Source organism: Oxyura jamaicensis, chromosome 3 (genome assembly GCF_011077185.1).
Source record: "Oxyura jamaicensis isolate SHBP4307 breed ruddy duck chromosome 3, BPBGC_Ojam_1.0, whole genome shotgun sequence".
Classification (NCBI taxonomy): Eukaryota; Metazoa; Chordata; class Aves; order Anseriformes; family Anatidae; genus Oxyura; species Oxyura jamaicensis.
Window position 1 is genome coordinate 64863747 of NC_048895.1, and position 16572 is coordinate 64880318.

The 16572-nt window shown below is 36.9% G+C and overlaps 1 protein-coding gene across 1 annotated transcript in view; it reads right to left on the minus strand.

Moving 5' to 3' along the window:
- Nucleotides 1–5556: 5556 nt before the first annotated feature.
- Nucleotides 5557–16572, minus strand: part of CLVS2 (clavesin 2) — a 61447-nt gene continuing 50431 nt past the window's right edge. Inside the window, exon 5 of the mRNA XM_035320637.1 lies at nt 5557–13214. Within this exon, the coding sequence (XP_035176528.1) occupies nt 13127–13214 (88 nt within the window). The 3' untranslated portion in view covers nt 5557–13126. The remainder of the gene's footprint in view (nt 13215–16572) is intronic.

The window sequence follows — 16572 nt, forward strand, 5'->3', positions numbered from 1 at the left end:
ATAATAATAATAACCTCAGCACTGGTAGAATTAGAAGACAAGGAAGACAAGGAACCGGCAATAATGGTTGAATTAAGACATTTCTATATATGAGATACATCTGCTTTCTTTCATAATGTCAAGACATTAGTAGAGAAAAATTAAAGGCAATGAGCCTTAGAGAACATAAAGAAGGGAAAAAGCAGTAGTAATAACTAACATTCCCACTTTCCTTGAAAACGTCCATAAGACCCTCTCCAAAAACAAGCGTCTAAGGATGTCATTGTCCTGATTTTGGCTGAGACAGGGTTAATTTTCTTCGTAGATTTTTTTTTTTTTTTTTTTTTTTTTTTTTTTTTTTGTATTTGTAATGAAAATAGGGGTGATAACAGAGGGATGTTTCAGTTGCTGCAGAGCAGTGCTTACACAGAGCCAAGGCCTTTCCTGTTCCTGGAGCTGCCATACCAGTGAGGAGGCTGGCGGTACCCCAGGAGCTGGGAGGGGACATGGCCAGGATGAAAGGAGGTGTGTTTTGGGGGGGGAACACTCACAATGATGGCATTTTTCTTCCCATTAAACCATTACACATGACAAGCCTTGCTTTTCTGGCAGTGGCTGAACACTTGTCTGCTGATGGGAAGCAGAGAATGGATTATTTGCTTTGCTGTGCTTGCTTGTCTTGTCTTTATCTTTAAAATTGTCTTTATCTCCCCATGAGTTCTTGCATTTTTACATTTCTGATTCTCTCCCCCATCTCACCTGGGAGAGTGAGCGTGGGGCTGAGCTACCTGCTGAGGTTAAAGCACAATGGTTATTCACAGGAATCCTAACGAGGCCAGTCTCAGTTAGTGCCTGAATTTTAATCAATCTACATTGTGCTGCAGTTGCCTCTGGATTTTACCAAAGCCTTACATTGTGACCGCTTTCTCATAGTGAGAACTTAACAGTAGGCTAAAGCCACTTTTTCATAACAAGTTTGCTTATTAAGTTATCAGATTTACATATATTTCTATTTTCTGCTTTCTTCACTTGAGATTTGAAGACCATCATGCTCTAAAGTAACTGCAGACCATACATCTTGGAGAAACTATGTACCAGACAGGGCTCTTTGCAATGTTTTTTTTTTTTTTTTTTTTTTTTTTTTTTTTTTTTTTTTTCCCAAACCCTCCCTTCTGTGCTGCAGCTTTATTTCATGATCAGGTTTAGTCCATAAGTACTTTGAAATAGTTTGGGGGTAATGACTCTATAATACTGTAAGACACTATTACGGTTTAGCATGCTTGTGCATGGAGGAATATGCAAGTTCCAAATGAGATCACCCTGATACACTGCATGGGCTAATATTCAAAATTTCAAAGAAGAAAATAAAGTCATATGTATGAGGAATAAATCAAAAATCGGCAAGAGATCAGCACAGAATGTGATATGCCTGCCCTTGTTCTTTTTCCGTTTTTGTTTTCCACAAACAAGATGATTTATTTCTCCCTGAGGTCTTTACTATATAAGCATTAATAGGTTCTAATAATAATATAAAGCTTTAATAGACAGAAAATTTTAGTTTGCTACATTTGATAGTCTGATGCACAGCTGTGCTTTATATTTTATGCTGATCACTTTAATATTTCAGGTTATTTTCTCATATGTTCATAAGTTGTGTTGAACTGTAAAAGTTGATATGCATTAAAAAAAAAAAAAAAAAAAAAAACTGTTAAGTTTTTGAACTTATTGTCATTTTCCAGCAGTGTCTATTTAGAAAATTAACAAAAAGCTTCATATTTCATATTCAAAATTTACAATATTTTGGTTTATACATCAAAATAAAATCAAAATTTGATATATTTTTTCTTATTAATATCAGCATTTAAACCCCAGATTCTTCATCAGGGTGAGGCTTTATGCAGTGATTCTGAGGACTGAATACGGTACTATCAGTCTGACTCCTATTTTGTTGCTTCATGAAGAAGAAATGACATCTGCTAACAAAATATATTTGTTTTAAGAGATTGAAATGAAAAAATATTGCTATCAAATCACATGATTAATTGTATCCTCTAGCATTATTACTTCTGGAAATTAAATTTTAATAAATATAATTCATTACTTTTTTTTTTTTTTTAACTTGGTAGGAGACAAGGTGTTAAATTTTTCACTAAAAGAAAAAAAAAAAGCAAAAAAGTTGCAGATGTGAATAGAAGAGAATGGTAGTTTTTAAAATATTATCTCAATTTCATGACATATTTTTGATGCATATACACATTCTCAGCTGTTAATCTCCAGAGTCTTCAACAGTTAAGTTGATGGATGAAGGGCAGAACGATTTCTTGACAGCCTGGTAATCTATCCAGAGGGGAAGGAACACTCTGTCAGTCAGGGTTCAGGTGCTGGAAGTGCTTTTGACCAGCCAACCATCTGTACATGTCGAGAAGGCCAAGTGCTTTTTTTCCCCGCTACTCAGCTTGTGAGAATGAAACCAGCCCTGTCAAGACACATGCAGACAATGAGGCAAAATACTTTATTTTCTACTGGCATAAAGAACCTTCAGCATTGTGAACATTTACTTGTTCATATTATGCTCAATAGACACATGCAGGGTTGTTTAAGCACCACCCGTGCTATTGAAATCAATAGCACTGCCCCTGGTTTTACTAGCCATTCCTGAATCCTACACAGTTACAGTGATATTGTAGCCCACACCAAAGCTGAGATCGTGCGATCAGTAATTAATTCTCCAGATGAGTCTCTGAAACACCATGCTTCCATGGAGGTGGGAGCAACACTGACACTCTGTCTGTGGCTCAAAGATTTGTACAACCTCCTGCCCATATAGAAACACTGGTGTCTGACAGCAAGAACTTGCTATGCTTGCCATTAGAGGAGCTAATAGCAACACTGTCCTCTGCCCGCCTACCTGTTTTGATGGTACCACACATCTAAACTATCCCTGTTGCCCTAGTGTGGGTGCCCATTGCAAACCAGTTCCCTCAGGCCAAATGCAAGGCTTCCCCTATCCTCCAGCCCACAGCCTGACCACCTCTGGTAAGAAACAAAGGTGCCACAGTTGTACACAAGCTGCAGGATGCTCCAGGCAGCTCCCACAGCAGGGCTGGGCTACTTGGGCATGTAACTCTGTGCTGTCACATGCCAGCTTTGTCTTTCCACCCCCTCAAAAAAAGAGGCATGTGCTGTCACATGCCTCTGTCTTTTTCCCAAAAATAACTGAAACTGGTAATACGGCTCCAAAATGGGAGGTAGACGAGCAGACAGGCTCCAAAATGGGAGGTAGACAAGCAGACATATACATGCACACATACTTGCATACACACTGTGGAGTCACTTGTTTCCAGAGCAAAACAGCCTAGAAACATGGTTGTAACTCAAAGTGCTGTTGTGAGGGAGGTATTGCATAAAGCCACACCAGCTTACAGGAGCTGTAATTTTGCTCAGTATGAGGGATGTGAGTGAGCAAGTGAGATAGCGAGCAAGTGATTTCAAAAGGAGCAAAGAGCTGTGTTGAGGTCTGTCTTGTTACAGTTGTAATGATGAAATGAACCCTTGTGCAGCAATGGCTTCTATACTGTGTACTTCACGTTGCCCAGGAACTGAAGGATTACATTCCCATGTAGATAAGAAACTGAGGATATTTTTTTCAGCAAAGTAATCAGGAAATCTGTACTTCTTGGGAAGTTATACCTTGTAGAATTTGTATAAGGGATGTTTCTGAGTATACAGCTGAGATTGTGTATGAAATAGAAAATTACTGCGGCATATTTTTTATAAAAATATTTCTACACTAAAGTTAAGGTATGGAAAATGTACAGAAAATGTGTCTTTATGCCTGAAGTGAGGAATGGCACAGAAAGAACAGTGCAGAAGCATATAGACACAAAAATATTATTTACGGTCCTTCCCACTCCTAAGAAATATAAAATCTAGAATGAAATATGGCTGCTCCACTAGCATTGCTTCAAATTCACAGTCTGTGCTGTCCTGCTCTGGTTACTGTTTCTTGAGAACACTGCCCTGAAAAAATGGGCATCTCTATGTGGAGAGCACATCTAATACTAATTCTTCCTGGTGCAACATCCAAGAAAAGTCAATGATCATGAAAACCATGCTAGGTTATACAGCACAGAAGTTAGAAGAGACGGAAGAATCTTTGAGGAAAAAATAAGCTTTTATTTTACTGTACCTCTTCATGAGCTTCATCTGAGAGGACATTCATGACCTGCAGACTTCCAAAAGGTACAATCCACAATATCATTGTAAAGGTGGAATATGTTAGCTCTCTAAAATTTACTATAGGGCAAAAAGAGACAGTAGGCTAGAAAGAGATAGTTACCATAAATAAATAAATAAATAAATAAAAATAAAATAAAATAAGGAGAAAAAATGTACATGCTGATTTACCAGTCAGTTCAATTTCTCATTTTTCTTTCAAACCCTTCTTAAAAATCAAATTCAGTTCATTCTGTTAACATATGTCCTCCATACTTAGTTTAGTACTAGCAAGCTAGACAAACACTCCCATGTACAAACACAAAAATATATATGTATTTTAATTTTCATTTGGTCGTATTTTATTTAACAGAATGTCATTCATCCTCAGCATCCAACAATGATTAAAAGTAGTAGTACTCTCCAAAACAGCCCATTGATCACAGAGAAGTGATGATATTTAAATATACAATATAAGAGTGACATATTTCACAAAGTTGCTTAATCTTCTGATTTCATGTTGGAACACAACAGACCAAAATTAACAATCTTACTAGGTCCAATAATGAAATTCAAACTGACAATAAGTTTTGAAAAGAGAATACTTTTTGAAAATATACATAGAGAGAACATGATTGATAGACTCTTCCTGGCTTTACAGATCTCAGACCCCCTGAGTCCTAATAATACTGAATTAGAAATGAACAAACAAAACTAATCCTGAGGATACAAGAGGTGTTTCAAAATTACTTCTGTAATTTTTCAATTCTTGATACAGTGCTGTAGGGTTTTCTGTAAGACTTCAAAGTATATTGTTGCATGCAAAAAAAAAAAAAAAAAATTCAGTGGTTGCTGCTACACAAGTACTACAGATCATGAGAGCCTTAAGGCACAGATAGGCAATCTAGCTACTGCAGTTTCAGATGTTGCCATGACTAGCTGTTAATCACCATTCTCATAACAGAGTTGTTTTAATAGATTATATGAATATTTTATATGTGCATGAGAGGAGAACCAACAGTCAGCGTAAACTGTGCACAGCATTCATTGGAACAGGAGTACTTCCATAATCTGCTGCTGCTAGCATGTTGCGGCAGTGATCCCCAGCTGAAGAGTGATAATTAACAGTCACAGAAAGGCAATATCTTAAATCTCAAGAGCTGTCTCAGGTGATTGTCTATCTAGACCTTTGTGGACTTCTGGCCAGAATCTTTCTTGTATTCCTCTATGGGGAGGTCAGCCACTGCTCTCCTTTCCCATTTCACTCCATTACCAGAGATTTCTGTAAGGGAAATACTTTAAACAGCAATTCTCAAACACCAGTCTGCAGATCATTAGTGTTTTGTTTGTTGTATTTGTTTGTTTGTTTGTTTGTCTTTTATAGTTTTCTCCAGTTATTCACAGAATAAAATATGTACAGAAAACAGATTGTTTTGCAATGCAAGGGGGTAAGAGAAGAATGGATGCAAATCTGGGAAAGGTTTGCAGGATGCATTTCACACAAGAGTCCACAGGATGAAAAAGCTAGAGCCAACTGATTTTAAAGTGACATTATTGTCAAGTTGAAAGATAGTTAACTGCAAAACATTTTTTTAAAAACTGTCAGGTGTTCTGCATATGCCCCTCTGAATATATTCATAATTTTAGAATCACAATTTCTATTATTTAGTTTCTTCGGTCACTGATGCATGAAAGATGCATATGAACCTCAGGAAAAAGCATATTTAAGGGAAAGTGATTGTGCAATATGTCCTGTCAATGCAACAGTGCAACCAAACCCTGAAACCCTTTTATGTTATTATAATCTTAGGCATTACTTGTAATAATCACCAATTTAGTATTAGATGTAAGTGGAACGCTTAAAATTGTCAGCTTTCTTTAAATCATCTCCACTCTTGGTGACTAATGGCTACTATTAACATCACCAGCAAACATGTTTAAAGACACAGAACACATCACCAGCCACAGCCTGAAGGCTGCGTAATGAGCACAAGACACCAAGGTGCATCTGGGGGGTCCCCACACCACTTAAAACACTCACAGCTTTCTGCACAGAGGAGGTAGAGATACGGATGTCAGGGCAAGACAGACTTTAATCCAAACAAGTGCTGAATTCTCCAATGAAATTACCTCCATAGCAGGAACTTGTGGAGTACATCTCTTCCTTCTCTTCCTCTGGACAGGTTCGTGAATATGAACTTTACATTTCCTGTGTGCTATGTGATACTCACATCCCAACATCCCTCATGGAAATAACAGCAGCAGGGACAATTCAGTCCTGGCATATACATCTGGTTTAAATGAATCAAAACCAAGTTTGTGTTGGAAAGAAAGAAAGAAGCTCTCTCTCTTCTGACAGATGTGCTGTTGGGCTTTGTAAGGCCTTTTTAAAATTGCAGAGAAAGTGAAAGACCCCTTCCCCATTACGTTCTAATGACTGATCTGTTCACTCCGTCTACCCATTGTCCTTTCTTCCACAGGCCTCCCACCTTTCCTCACAGGCATGTGTCTCCTTTCCTTCTCTCCCTGCATGGCTTCTACAGCCAGGCTGGACACTTCAGTTCATATATTTCTCCAGGTCTCCAAGTCTGAATCAGCCTAGGGCCCATCTCTAGGTGAGGATATGGTGCCATGCACTGATCCATTAAGCCATGTTCACAAGCTCAGCCACTCTGTCTGTGATTTCATATAGTAACTCAAAACATCTTCTAAAGATTCAGAAAACTGCATCGTGACCATACAAGTGAAACGGTGTGAAAAATGGGAACATTGCTCATATGTAGATGGAGGACACAAGATGACCACAGATTCTCTTCTGTGTTCATACAAATTCTCTTGCATCATTTTTGCCATTCATCTGCCTTTCCAGTGCAGGCAAGCTTCTGTTTTTAATTGATGTTTTACCTTTTTTCTATTATTTCTCCCCTTGCTTTTTTCTCCCCTTAAATTTTTATTAACCAAAGGACCCAACTTGAGATGCTTTCCTTCAGACATTGCTGTGCATTACTGATGACACAGCAGCCTCTTAAGGAATCAGAGCAGCATTTCCATATCAAATACAAATCCTAATTAACCCCCACCATTTGTCTGCTGTTCAGATATGTCAATATTGTGGTGGTGAACTCTCTGCTAACAGCAAATAGAAGCTTTGTAATACCTTTATTAGAGAGGATTTGTTGTGTGTGACTGATTCTGAAACAAAAGAGCTGACTGACCAGAGTTTGATAGACAAATACTTTGGCCATGTTTTAACATAAACAGTGTGCCATAAGGAAGCATCAACATCTTCCCTTGTACCAGTCTCTGTTTTGCTTATACACAGTGTTTCCTTTCCAGTTGAATTCCACAGCAATACCACCAACTCAGAGTTTGAACTGCAGAAAGTTTTTTTTATTATTTTTTTTAACTCATATCATATGAGTTTGATATATCTGCTATCAATCAAAATGGTATATACACACAAAACACTGGAGAATGAATGACAAAGTAGTGGGAGCTTGTGACTTATGTCTCAACTGCACCAATGCCCAGCATATCACAAGTTGTTATTTTTTAACAGCAAAATCATATTGCAAGTTGTGCATTCCAACAGGGGGCAATGCCTTTTTTTTTTTTTTTTTTTTTTTTTTTTCAGATACAGACCCATATGAAGGAAACAAACCAAGATCTCAAAATCTGATATGAAAATTTTCCCACACAACTGAAAGTTGAAATACAGACTAAAGGATATGTCCAGGTTAATATGCTAAATACTGAGCCTTGACACAACATTATTGAAGGTTACAAGGCAATACAGGAGGTGGGGTCCTACCTACCTAGCCTGCGCTTTCATTTGAGGTCACTTCAGGATGCCTTTAAATTAAATGCCAATGTTCCCTGTATAATTAATAGGACATAAGTATTGTTCAAGGCCCTTAAGAAGAGATCATCCCTTGCCAAATTCAGAGTTATCTGTCAGGCAGCCAGGATGTGAAGTCTTCAGGATCAGGTCTTCAGAATTATTATTATTTTTTGTCCATCATTTACATGGAGAACAAAGGCATTGCATGTTGGGGACATACCCTTTTTACCAATTCCTCAGCAAAAGGCACGTACATTCAGATATAGCTCAAGCAGACCATCTCTATTTTGTAAAGGGCGCAAGCTAAAATATTTAGGGCTTTTCTAAGGAAACTAGTCGTGACTGAATCAACAGCCAGACGTTTTCATACAAAATATTTTCTCTCTTTCAGTTCAAACTAGTCTGAGTGATCAAAGTGTCACTTTTGCAATACATAAACTTAACAAAAATGTATTCTATTGAGATTTGAATATATCTAAGTGGCTGTGTTTCTATTTTACCACCTGAGAACTGATAATGGGATAAATATTGATTTCATATTTGATTTCATATTGATTTCATATCAATTGATTTCATAGTGTGCTTTGAACTTTGTGGATGAAAGTACTATTCTCAGCACGACAAGTCCGTGCTCTAAAGCTACTCACAAAATGCCTTTCATTAAAATGACATTACACAGCTAGCCGTGTGATTTTTTGGTACAATCCTTTGAGACCTTTTCCCTTTTTTGTTGTTTTGTTTTGTTTTGTTTGTTTGTTTGTTTGTTTCACTGATATTCATCTGACATATTTCTCCCAGTACCCAATGTTGATAATTCAAAAGTACTTTCCCCAGAGGCAAATAAAGGTTATCAAAAACAAACTCAGCTCCTAGAGCCTCAAAGAATATTTTAATATTCTAAACAAAATTCTGAAGCCTTATTTTGAACTTTCTCTTTTGCATGCTCTTCCAAACATGACTGTTTCAAAAATCTGGACAATTGCTTACATTGATAATAACAGAAAAAGTATAATAACGGGACATGACCAGAGCTTATTGCAAAATGTTTCCCAGATAATTCTAAATGGTAGAATTATTACATTTGGCAAACTTTTTCATTTCCCAAAGAGAGAAGGTAAATCATAAAAGACATTAACAAAATACTGTCAATTTAAAAATTTATCAGGTATTGTGCTTAGGCTTTGCTGTAATTTGTTTAAATGATACAAAGAACATCCTATGCAATGTACCGAGTAAAAACAATTCCTTAAGAGAGACACAACTGAAGCTAAACTGCTCTTCCATACATCAATGCAGCTGACTCCTTGAGGTCCCTTCTATTTTCTTTAATTCTGTGTTTTGCTTATGTACACTTCTGTAAATATCCTTTGTGTTTAAGCATAGTATGTTTGCAAAGTGCAAAACATCTTTTTAAATATGCTATACAATAAATTTACATTTCTGTAAAGACATCTTAAAGCTATTTTACATTTAATAACTATTGGGAGCCTGCATGTTTATTGGAGCTTAGGGGGACTGATTACCTGTCTTTATAAAGCCAATAGACTTGTACATCTGCAATTACAGGATCAAGTCTTTGAGCATGAAAGTTTCCATAACTTCTCCATAAATTTCCATCCAAGTCTTTCATGGAAGAGATACTGTTTAGGGGAACGTTTTGGGATCTTGCCAAAGGCATAAAATTATTTTACACTTTTATTCTCCTTTATTTATTTGTTTGATTATTTATTTTTTTTACTTAGCTGCTTGGACAGGTGTATCAAGTCTTTCCACTAAGTTCCTCATATTGCAGTGTTATTTTTTTTTTAATATGCATATCAGCATGCATAAGCACAACAAGATTTATTCTACTCAATATACATTGAAGGTAAGAAATAAAAATGACCCTCCCAAGCATTTGAATTCTGTTTTTAGCACTTCAATTCTGCTATAAAATTCAACATCAACTCCTGTGATAATAAAGATTGGAAAAAGTTTTCAGTCCAAATTCCAGCTATTAAAAATTGACTTACCTATAATGATTTTCTACAAGAAGCAAGGGAAAGGAGGAAACTCTATATGTACTCTAATGAGTAAAAGAGAAATGCCTTCAAAGAATACTGAGAGCATGTGAAGGATAATTATTTTTCTTACCTATTTTCAGATTCTTATCAAATATCACAACTGCAGTTGCCACTGCAAGAATTTTTTTCAGTGAAATGAAAACTGCAGCCAAGAAGACCTGTATCCCAACTCTTTAACAGTGAGGATCTTACTGAAAAAGTACTTTTGTTCTTGGTGAAAGATGAGGACCCAGTTAAGCAAATTTCTAGTATATCCTACCTTCACTATCTGAAAATAATATATTAATACTCATTAACTGCAAGCTGAACTCAGGTACCAGAAAACATTACATAAATTACAGCTAAGTGCATAAGTAAAGGATTCACAAACAAAACAAATTTATCAGTTGGTGTGCAGAAGCTTCATACAATTGAGCAGATATATTTTCCTACAAAGATACTCTGTCAGGATTTAAGAGGCATTTGCATTTTCTGACCAGACAGCTGGTTTACTCTGCAATCAGCATTGTGCTGGCTTACACCAAGTTTTGGCTCATGTATACAAAAGCATCCATGAAGATTTTGATCACCACTGGCACAGTTTGCATAAATGTGGAACACTACATCCTGAAGCCCTTAAAGGAGAAAAAATCTATTGATGTTACAGTTTTATCTGACAAGGATTTAACAACCAGATCTATGGCAATAATCAATTCAACTAGCCATAAACATGTGTATGTATAACATACTTCCAACTATGGCACTTACATAAACCCTAGAGATATAGCTTACCTATACAGCGTGATGTTACAAGATTCATGACAAACAAATTAATAAAATTGCTGATAACAAATCATTGGTCTTTCAAGCCCCACAAAGCACAGAAGTACTAATACAAAAGTTTTTACTACTGAAAACTTGTTGGATGAACTGCAAAGATATAGGCACCTACAGTTCCCGTGTACACTTTCTGTAATTACCTCTGACAAACACTTCTCAAATTCAGGCTACATCTCTTTTCCCTTTGCATTTCATAACATGTATCCTGAAAACATAAATAAGAGAGTGGGAAGGTGATGACTTGTTAGACAAGATTCTGTAATATGATTGCATGTTGGGGCATACTCTACTTAGCAATGTTTCAAGGACAAGAGCTTTATCTGCATGCTGCCTGAGCTAATCAAGGTTAATGCTGAAAGAGACTGGCTTGTCTCAGCACTGAGGAACACCAAAGTGTCCACCACAGTAGTTACAGCTAAATTCTGGGATGACACATTTCCAAGATTTCACTCTCTGCACTCTCGTAACTCTTTACAGCCTACTTATTCTTATATCTGGAATCACCCTGGGAAGGAAAAGGTGACCTACAACCAGCAAATTTGAAACTTCAATGATCACTGAAGTAATGGAAGAAATTGTTTAAATCACAGAGTTTCAGAGGCAGGGTAGCTATGAGCTATTTCCTCCATTGTGGTCAGCTGTTGAGCATATTCTCAACTAGTCCCTGCATTGTCCAGATTATGCTGTTGCAATATCTCTAATTATTCAGATGTTTTGGTGAGTATCCTGTGCCTTCCCATTCTGATTGCAAAGCTAATTCCTAATAAGAAATGCATGGCTATTTTAATGGATGTATTCTTGTCTCAGTATACAATAGATTGCATGCACATCTGCACACACAAAAAAGATGACACAGCCCCTGCATTTCAGCTGATTTAATTCCTAGCAAAACCTGTTGCCTTTTTGAGGTAAAATGTATTTTTCCACTATGGCACATGTTCTATATATACATTTACACTATACCCAAACCAAAAGTGCCCCAGAAACATAGGCTGAGATGTTTGACTAAAACTTATTCATATTGTTTGGAGTGGAATGTCATTTCCATCTCTATGGAAAGTGGTATTATATTATTCAAGACATCATTTCAATATACAATCTATAATATAAGTACATTGAATAGGTATGATTTCCTGTATAAACCTCCAGTGAAATATACTTGTCTAACAATGTAAACTTACAAGTTTGTCAGAGATTGGTGAATATATATATATATATATATATGTATCCAAGTCTCCAAGTGCACAGGATTCAGTGATTAAATTTAAACTGTGTTGTCAAGCTTTACTTTCAGATACTGGTTCTTACACTGTACTTTCTCATTCCAAGGGAGAAAAGAGTTCTGGAAAAATTCTTGACATGCATCCAAAATGCAAGAGAAGTAACTCCATTATGGCCCATATTACAACACCCAGATTAGGGTAACAAGCTAAGTTACTCGCAAACTGTAAACAAAATAGTTAAGGAAAAAAAACTCACAGACTTGTATAGCCAAACAACAAAGCTGTCAAAGAGTTGGTTCCAGCTCATCTGTTATCTTTTTCACAATGCTGCATGGTTTATGTTAAATCACAATCCTAAACCACAATGTTAGTTGGAAATAAATTCCTACACTGAGGAAATACTCGACTGGTTACAGCATCTCCAAGTTCTTATATTCCCTCTTTATCTTTGCACACTACATGAGCACTGCAGAGAGAAAAAAACAGCAGTCAGTATGTTAGCTGCAGTATGGCTTCCTACAAGAAGGACAACATTTAATTGGCTTTGATATTTTTCCTTGTCCAGTATGTGTTTCTCTATGTGTGTACGCACGTGTGTGCACACATTTTCTTCTCTTTTGTATGGTGCACTTCAATTATATAATTAATAGTCATTTATTTCCATAGCGTTTGCTTACCATAACTTACAAAGTCAAAGTGGAGGATTATATTGTATTTACAAACAAGTTGGCACTTACAGAATAAATTATTGATTTTTTTTTATTTTATTTCATTTTGTTTTATTTTATTTTCCTTCTTTCTCCTCTTCTTTTTCACCCCATGGCATCTAGAATTCAGGCAGAACAGTAAAACCTTCTGCCTGTTTCCATTATGCTACATTAATGTGAGTAAATAGGATTCCAGCTTGTACACTCCTTCCTGATGGTTTGCTTGTTCCTGAGAGGCAATGCCTTCCACCTCAGTTCATGCCCGATGCTCAGGAACTGTTAGTCAAGGGAAAGCAAAGGCTGCATGTTTTCTTCCTCATTCTTATCCATGCGTTTTAGCACCCCAGGATCCACCACCGATTGAGACCTGTAGAAGGGTAACATGCTTACTTGACATTTCTAGACGAAGACAAATGAGGGTAAATCTCAGCTCTCCTTTGTTTATCTTCATTTCTGCCAGGGCTTAAAAATAATGATACAGATAACCTGGGCATCTGATCATCACAAATGACCAGAAAATACATTCAAGAAGTGATCACATGACTTTAAAGGGCTCTGTGCTGTTCTGTGGAAATAGGGGTAAAAGGTAGAAAAAACATATCCTCTTTTCTCCAGTGAAGCAGTGAAGAGTGTGTTGTTAGCACACAATAGAGGGCAAACTAAGCAGTCTTTTGTACTGATGTAAGCACTGACCCTCTCTACCAGAAGGCTATATGGCAGTGGACTGGTAAAGAAGGTGTAATTCAGCCACCCAGATGGATAATGGTATGCTGCAATTAGTGGTATGGAATTAATTAGCTGGAAGCACATTTGGTCCTTTTCCAAAAAGCACTTAAATGCAACACTGTGTGCTCCTAAGACAACCCTGGGGAACCCTGTCATGGCCAGCAGGATTTCTGGAGCAGTGGACACATCTGTCAAATTCACTTGTCAGCTCAGCTAAACACAGCAGAGAAGGATGGCAAAAGGGATAGTTCAATGATGATTGTAAACTTTCTCCAAATTCTCTGATTCAGCACAGAAGCATAACACTGGTACTGATACTCTGCAACAGCCATGTGTGAGGGAGAAAGAGGAAATCTCAGCCTCCAGCAAAATGAAAATGCTCCATTAGAAACAAAGTCTGAAGTGGTAAGAATGGGTTTCACATCACATGTCACAGTTTGTCAAAAAACAGACACTTCTAGGATACAGTAAAAGAGGCCTTTGTTAGATGTTTCTTTTAAAGTGAGATGAGCCTCACACTACAAATGTGTATTTCTCTTCTGTAAAAAGGACTTGACATGGCTAGAGTATGTGTACAATGCCTACAATGCAGGCATGAATTTTTGATCAGAAGAACACCGTGACTGCAACACTACTACAGATTTGCCCATTTGCAGGGCTACTGCACAGAGAAAAAGCTTTACAAATTCTGATCTCTCCTAACACGAATAAATGCAGTCAGTCTCCCATTCTCATAAACTGTCACCATCCACTGAATCCAATGAATGAGGCCGATAACAGGAGATTTTGTCTTTTTCTCAAAAACTATAAAGAAAATCTTTAAAACACAAACAAGAAAAAAACATCTGAATCAAACCTTACATCAAAACTTTAAATATAATAACAATACAATTGTTAATTTCAAATAACAATTATCACATTCTCTTCCTGGTGCTAAAGTCAAGAAAATTAGCTTTAAATATCTTGCGGTCTTTCTTGTGATAAACATAATTATTTATTTATTTTTAGCACTGTACAAGAATGCCCATCTAGAATGTTAGTTCATCAGGCTGAAAGCTAAACCACTAAATTAAGAACATTATTTATTTATTTATTTATTTTAAGTCTCCACAAGGCACTGTGCAAAGCTGATTGACATGTTGCTGGTAGGAAGCTGTACTCCTGGAAAATCCAGTTCAAAATAAGTAATACTGTGGAGCATACTAATTTCAAAGAATTCCTATTTTTATGTAAGTACTAATAGGAGACAGAGCTTTCTCCTAGCCTGCCAATGTCTGAGCAACCACTGTTTCCAGTTCTCATCTGGGTAACTGAAGAGGAGACAAAAAGCATAAACCTGGCCTCAGATTTTCAGGGAGGGAATTTTGACCATAAATTCCCTGGGTATCCAAGCTTCCCAGTTCCAAGACAGATGTGAAAAAGAAACTGCACAAAGCCTGATATACAGCTTACAAGCTCAGGAGCTCAAATACTTTGTAGAAGAAGAAATAGCTTTCATTCATTTTAAATCAACATTTACAGTCATTCTATTCAGCAGCAATTTATGTGTGAAGGCACACAAAATATTTGTACCTTCTATTTACATCTCCCAAATAACTTTAAAACATTGCTGAATAAATTCTCACAAATCATAGTAGGACAGAGCTGTAATGCAAAGTCCCATTGCAAAGGTGAGGAACACAAGCCACACACAGATACATTGCAAAGTTGGTCAATACAGACAACGACCCTGTTAGATGTCTGGTTAGCTGAGAGTAGGATGTATATCCCTGCAGCTCCAGCTGGTGCCTCAGCTGTGAGAGCCATGTGTGGACAAAGCCACAGACTAAACATGATTGCTGAGACAGCTGCAATAGTGCCACAACATGCATGTGTTCTCCTAGGATGTCTGTGTTTCTGGTGGGATTAATTCTTTCTTATCTCCACCCCCTTCCCCATGCTCAGCCTTTCCTTCAAGCAGAGGTCATCCAATTCACTCAAAGGTCAGGGAGACCTGAAAGAACTTCAGTGGTTCACGTGGGGGCAGGAATGAGTAACAAAGAAATGAACTCTTAGCAGGATCCGGGTTTAAGAAGGATATTGTTTCAGAGCAATAAACTATAATTCTAAAATACCAAGCCAAATTAAGATAATTGTTGGAGACTTCCTACACACTTGTGAAATTTGGTCCGTGAAGTCAAGCACCTTTCATTGATGTAATTGATGGTTTTTAGATGTCGTTCTTCTGCAGTAATGTATCACATTTAGTGTGGTTTTAAGCCAAGAGAAACATAATCCTCCAGATCCCAAATTCAAGTTAAATTTAAATGGAATTGATTTATCTATTTATACCTTAACTTTTCTATTTCTACTTTATCACAGTCTGTGCACTTATACCAAAGTATTGGGACTTTCTGTTCAGAATCTTACTGCCACTCCCTTCTACTTGGTACTAGCACAGTAAGTCTGCTTGGTATTTTTTATATCCAACAACTGGGAAAGAGGATTTCAGCAAGCACTGCAGATATGCTAACTGAAAATGAATATGAAGAAGGTGAGAAAATTTCATCTGAATATAATGTAGATACAATTTTCAACATGCTTATTTTCTGCAATATGCCTCCTACTATGCCAGCTAACCCAGACTGAAAGAATATTTGGCAGTAAACTGCAGGTTAGAAGTTTACACTGAAGTGTAATTCAGCATGAAAGACTTTTCAAGCACAAGTTAAATGGGAATAATATAAGTATGCTTTCTCCTCTTAAGAAAGAATGAAGAATTTGTCAATCCATTGCTTTTCTAATGCACTTTTCCAGAATAGTCTAGGTCTTTGCTGTATCCTTGGATGAGGCAATTTCCTCTCATTAATTCCTTTTGCACCAATAAGGCTTTAGCATTTTAGCTCCTACATTCCATTCTTTCTTTCTTCAGTAGCTTCTCTACTGTTTATAATTCTTGTATATTGTGCAAATCATATATAAATGTATTGCTCACTTCCCCCTCAAATCCTCCCCCCCCC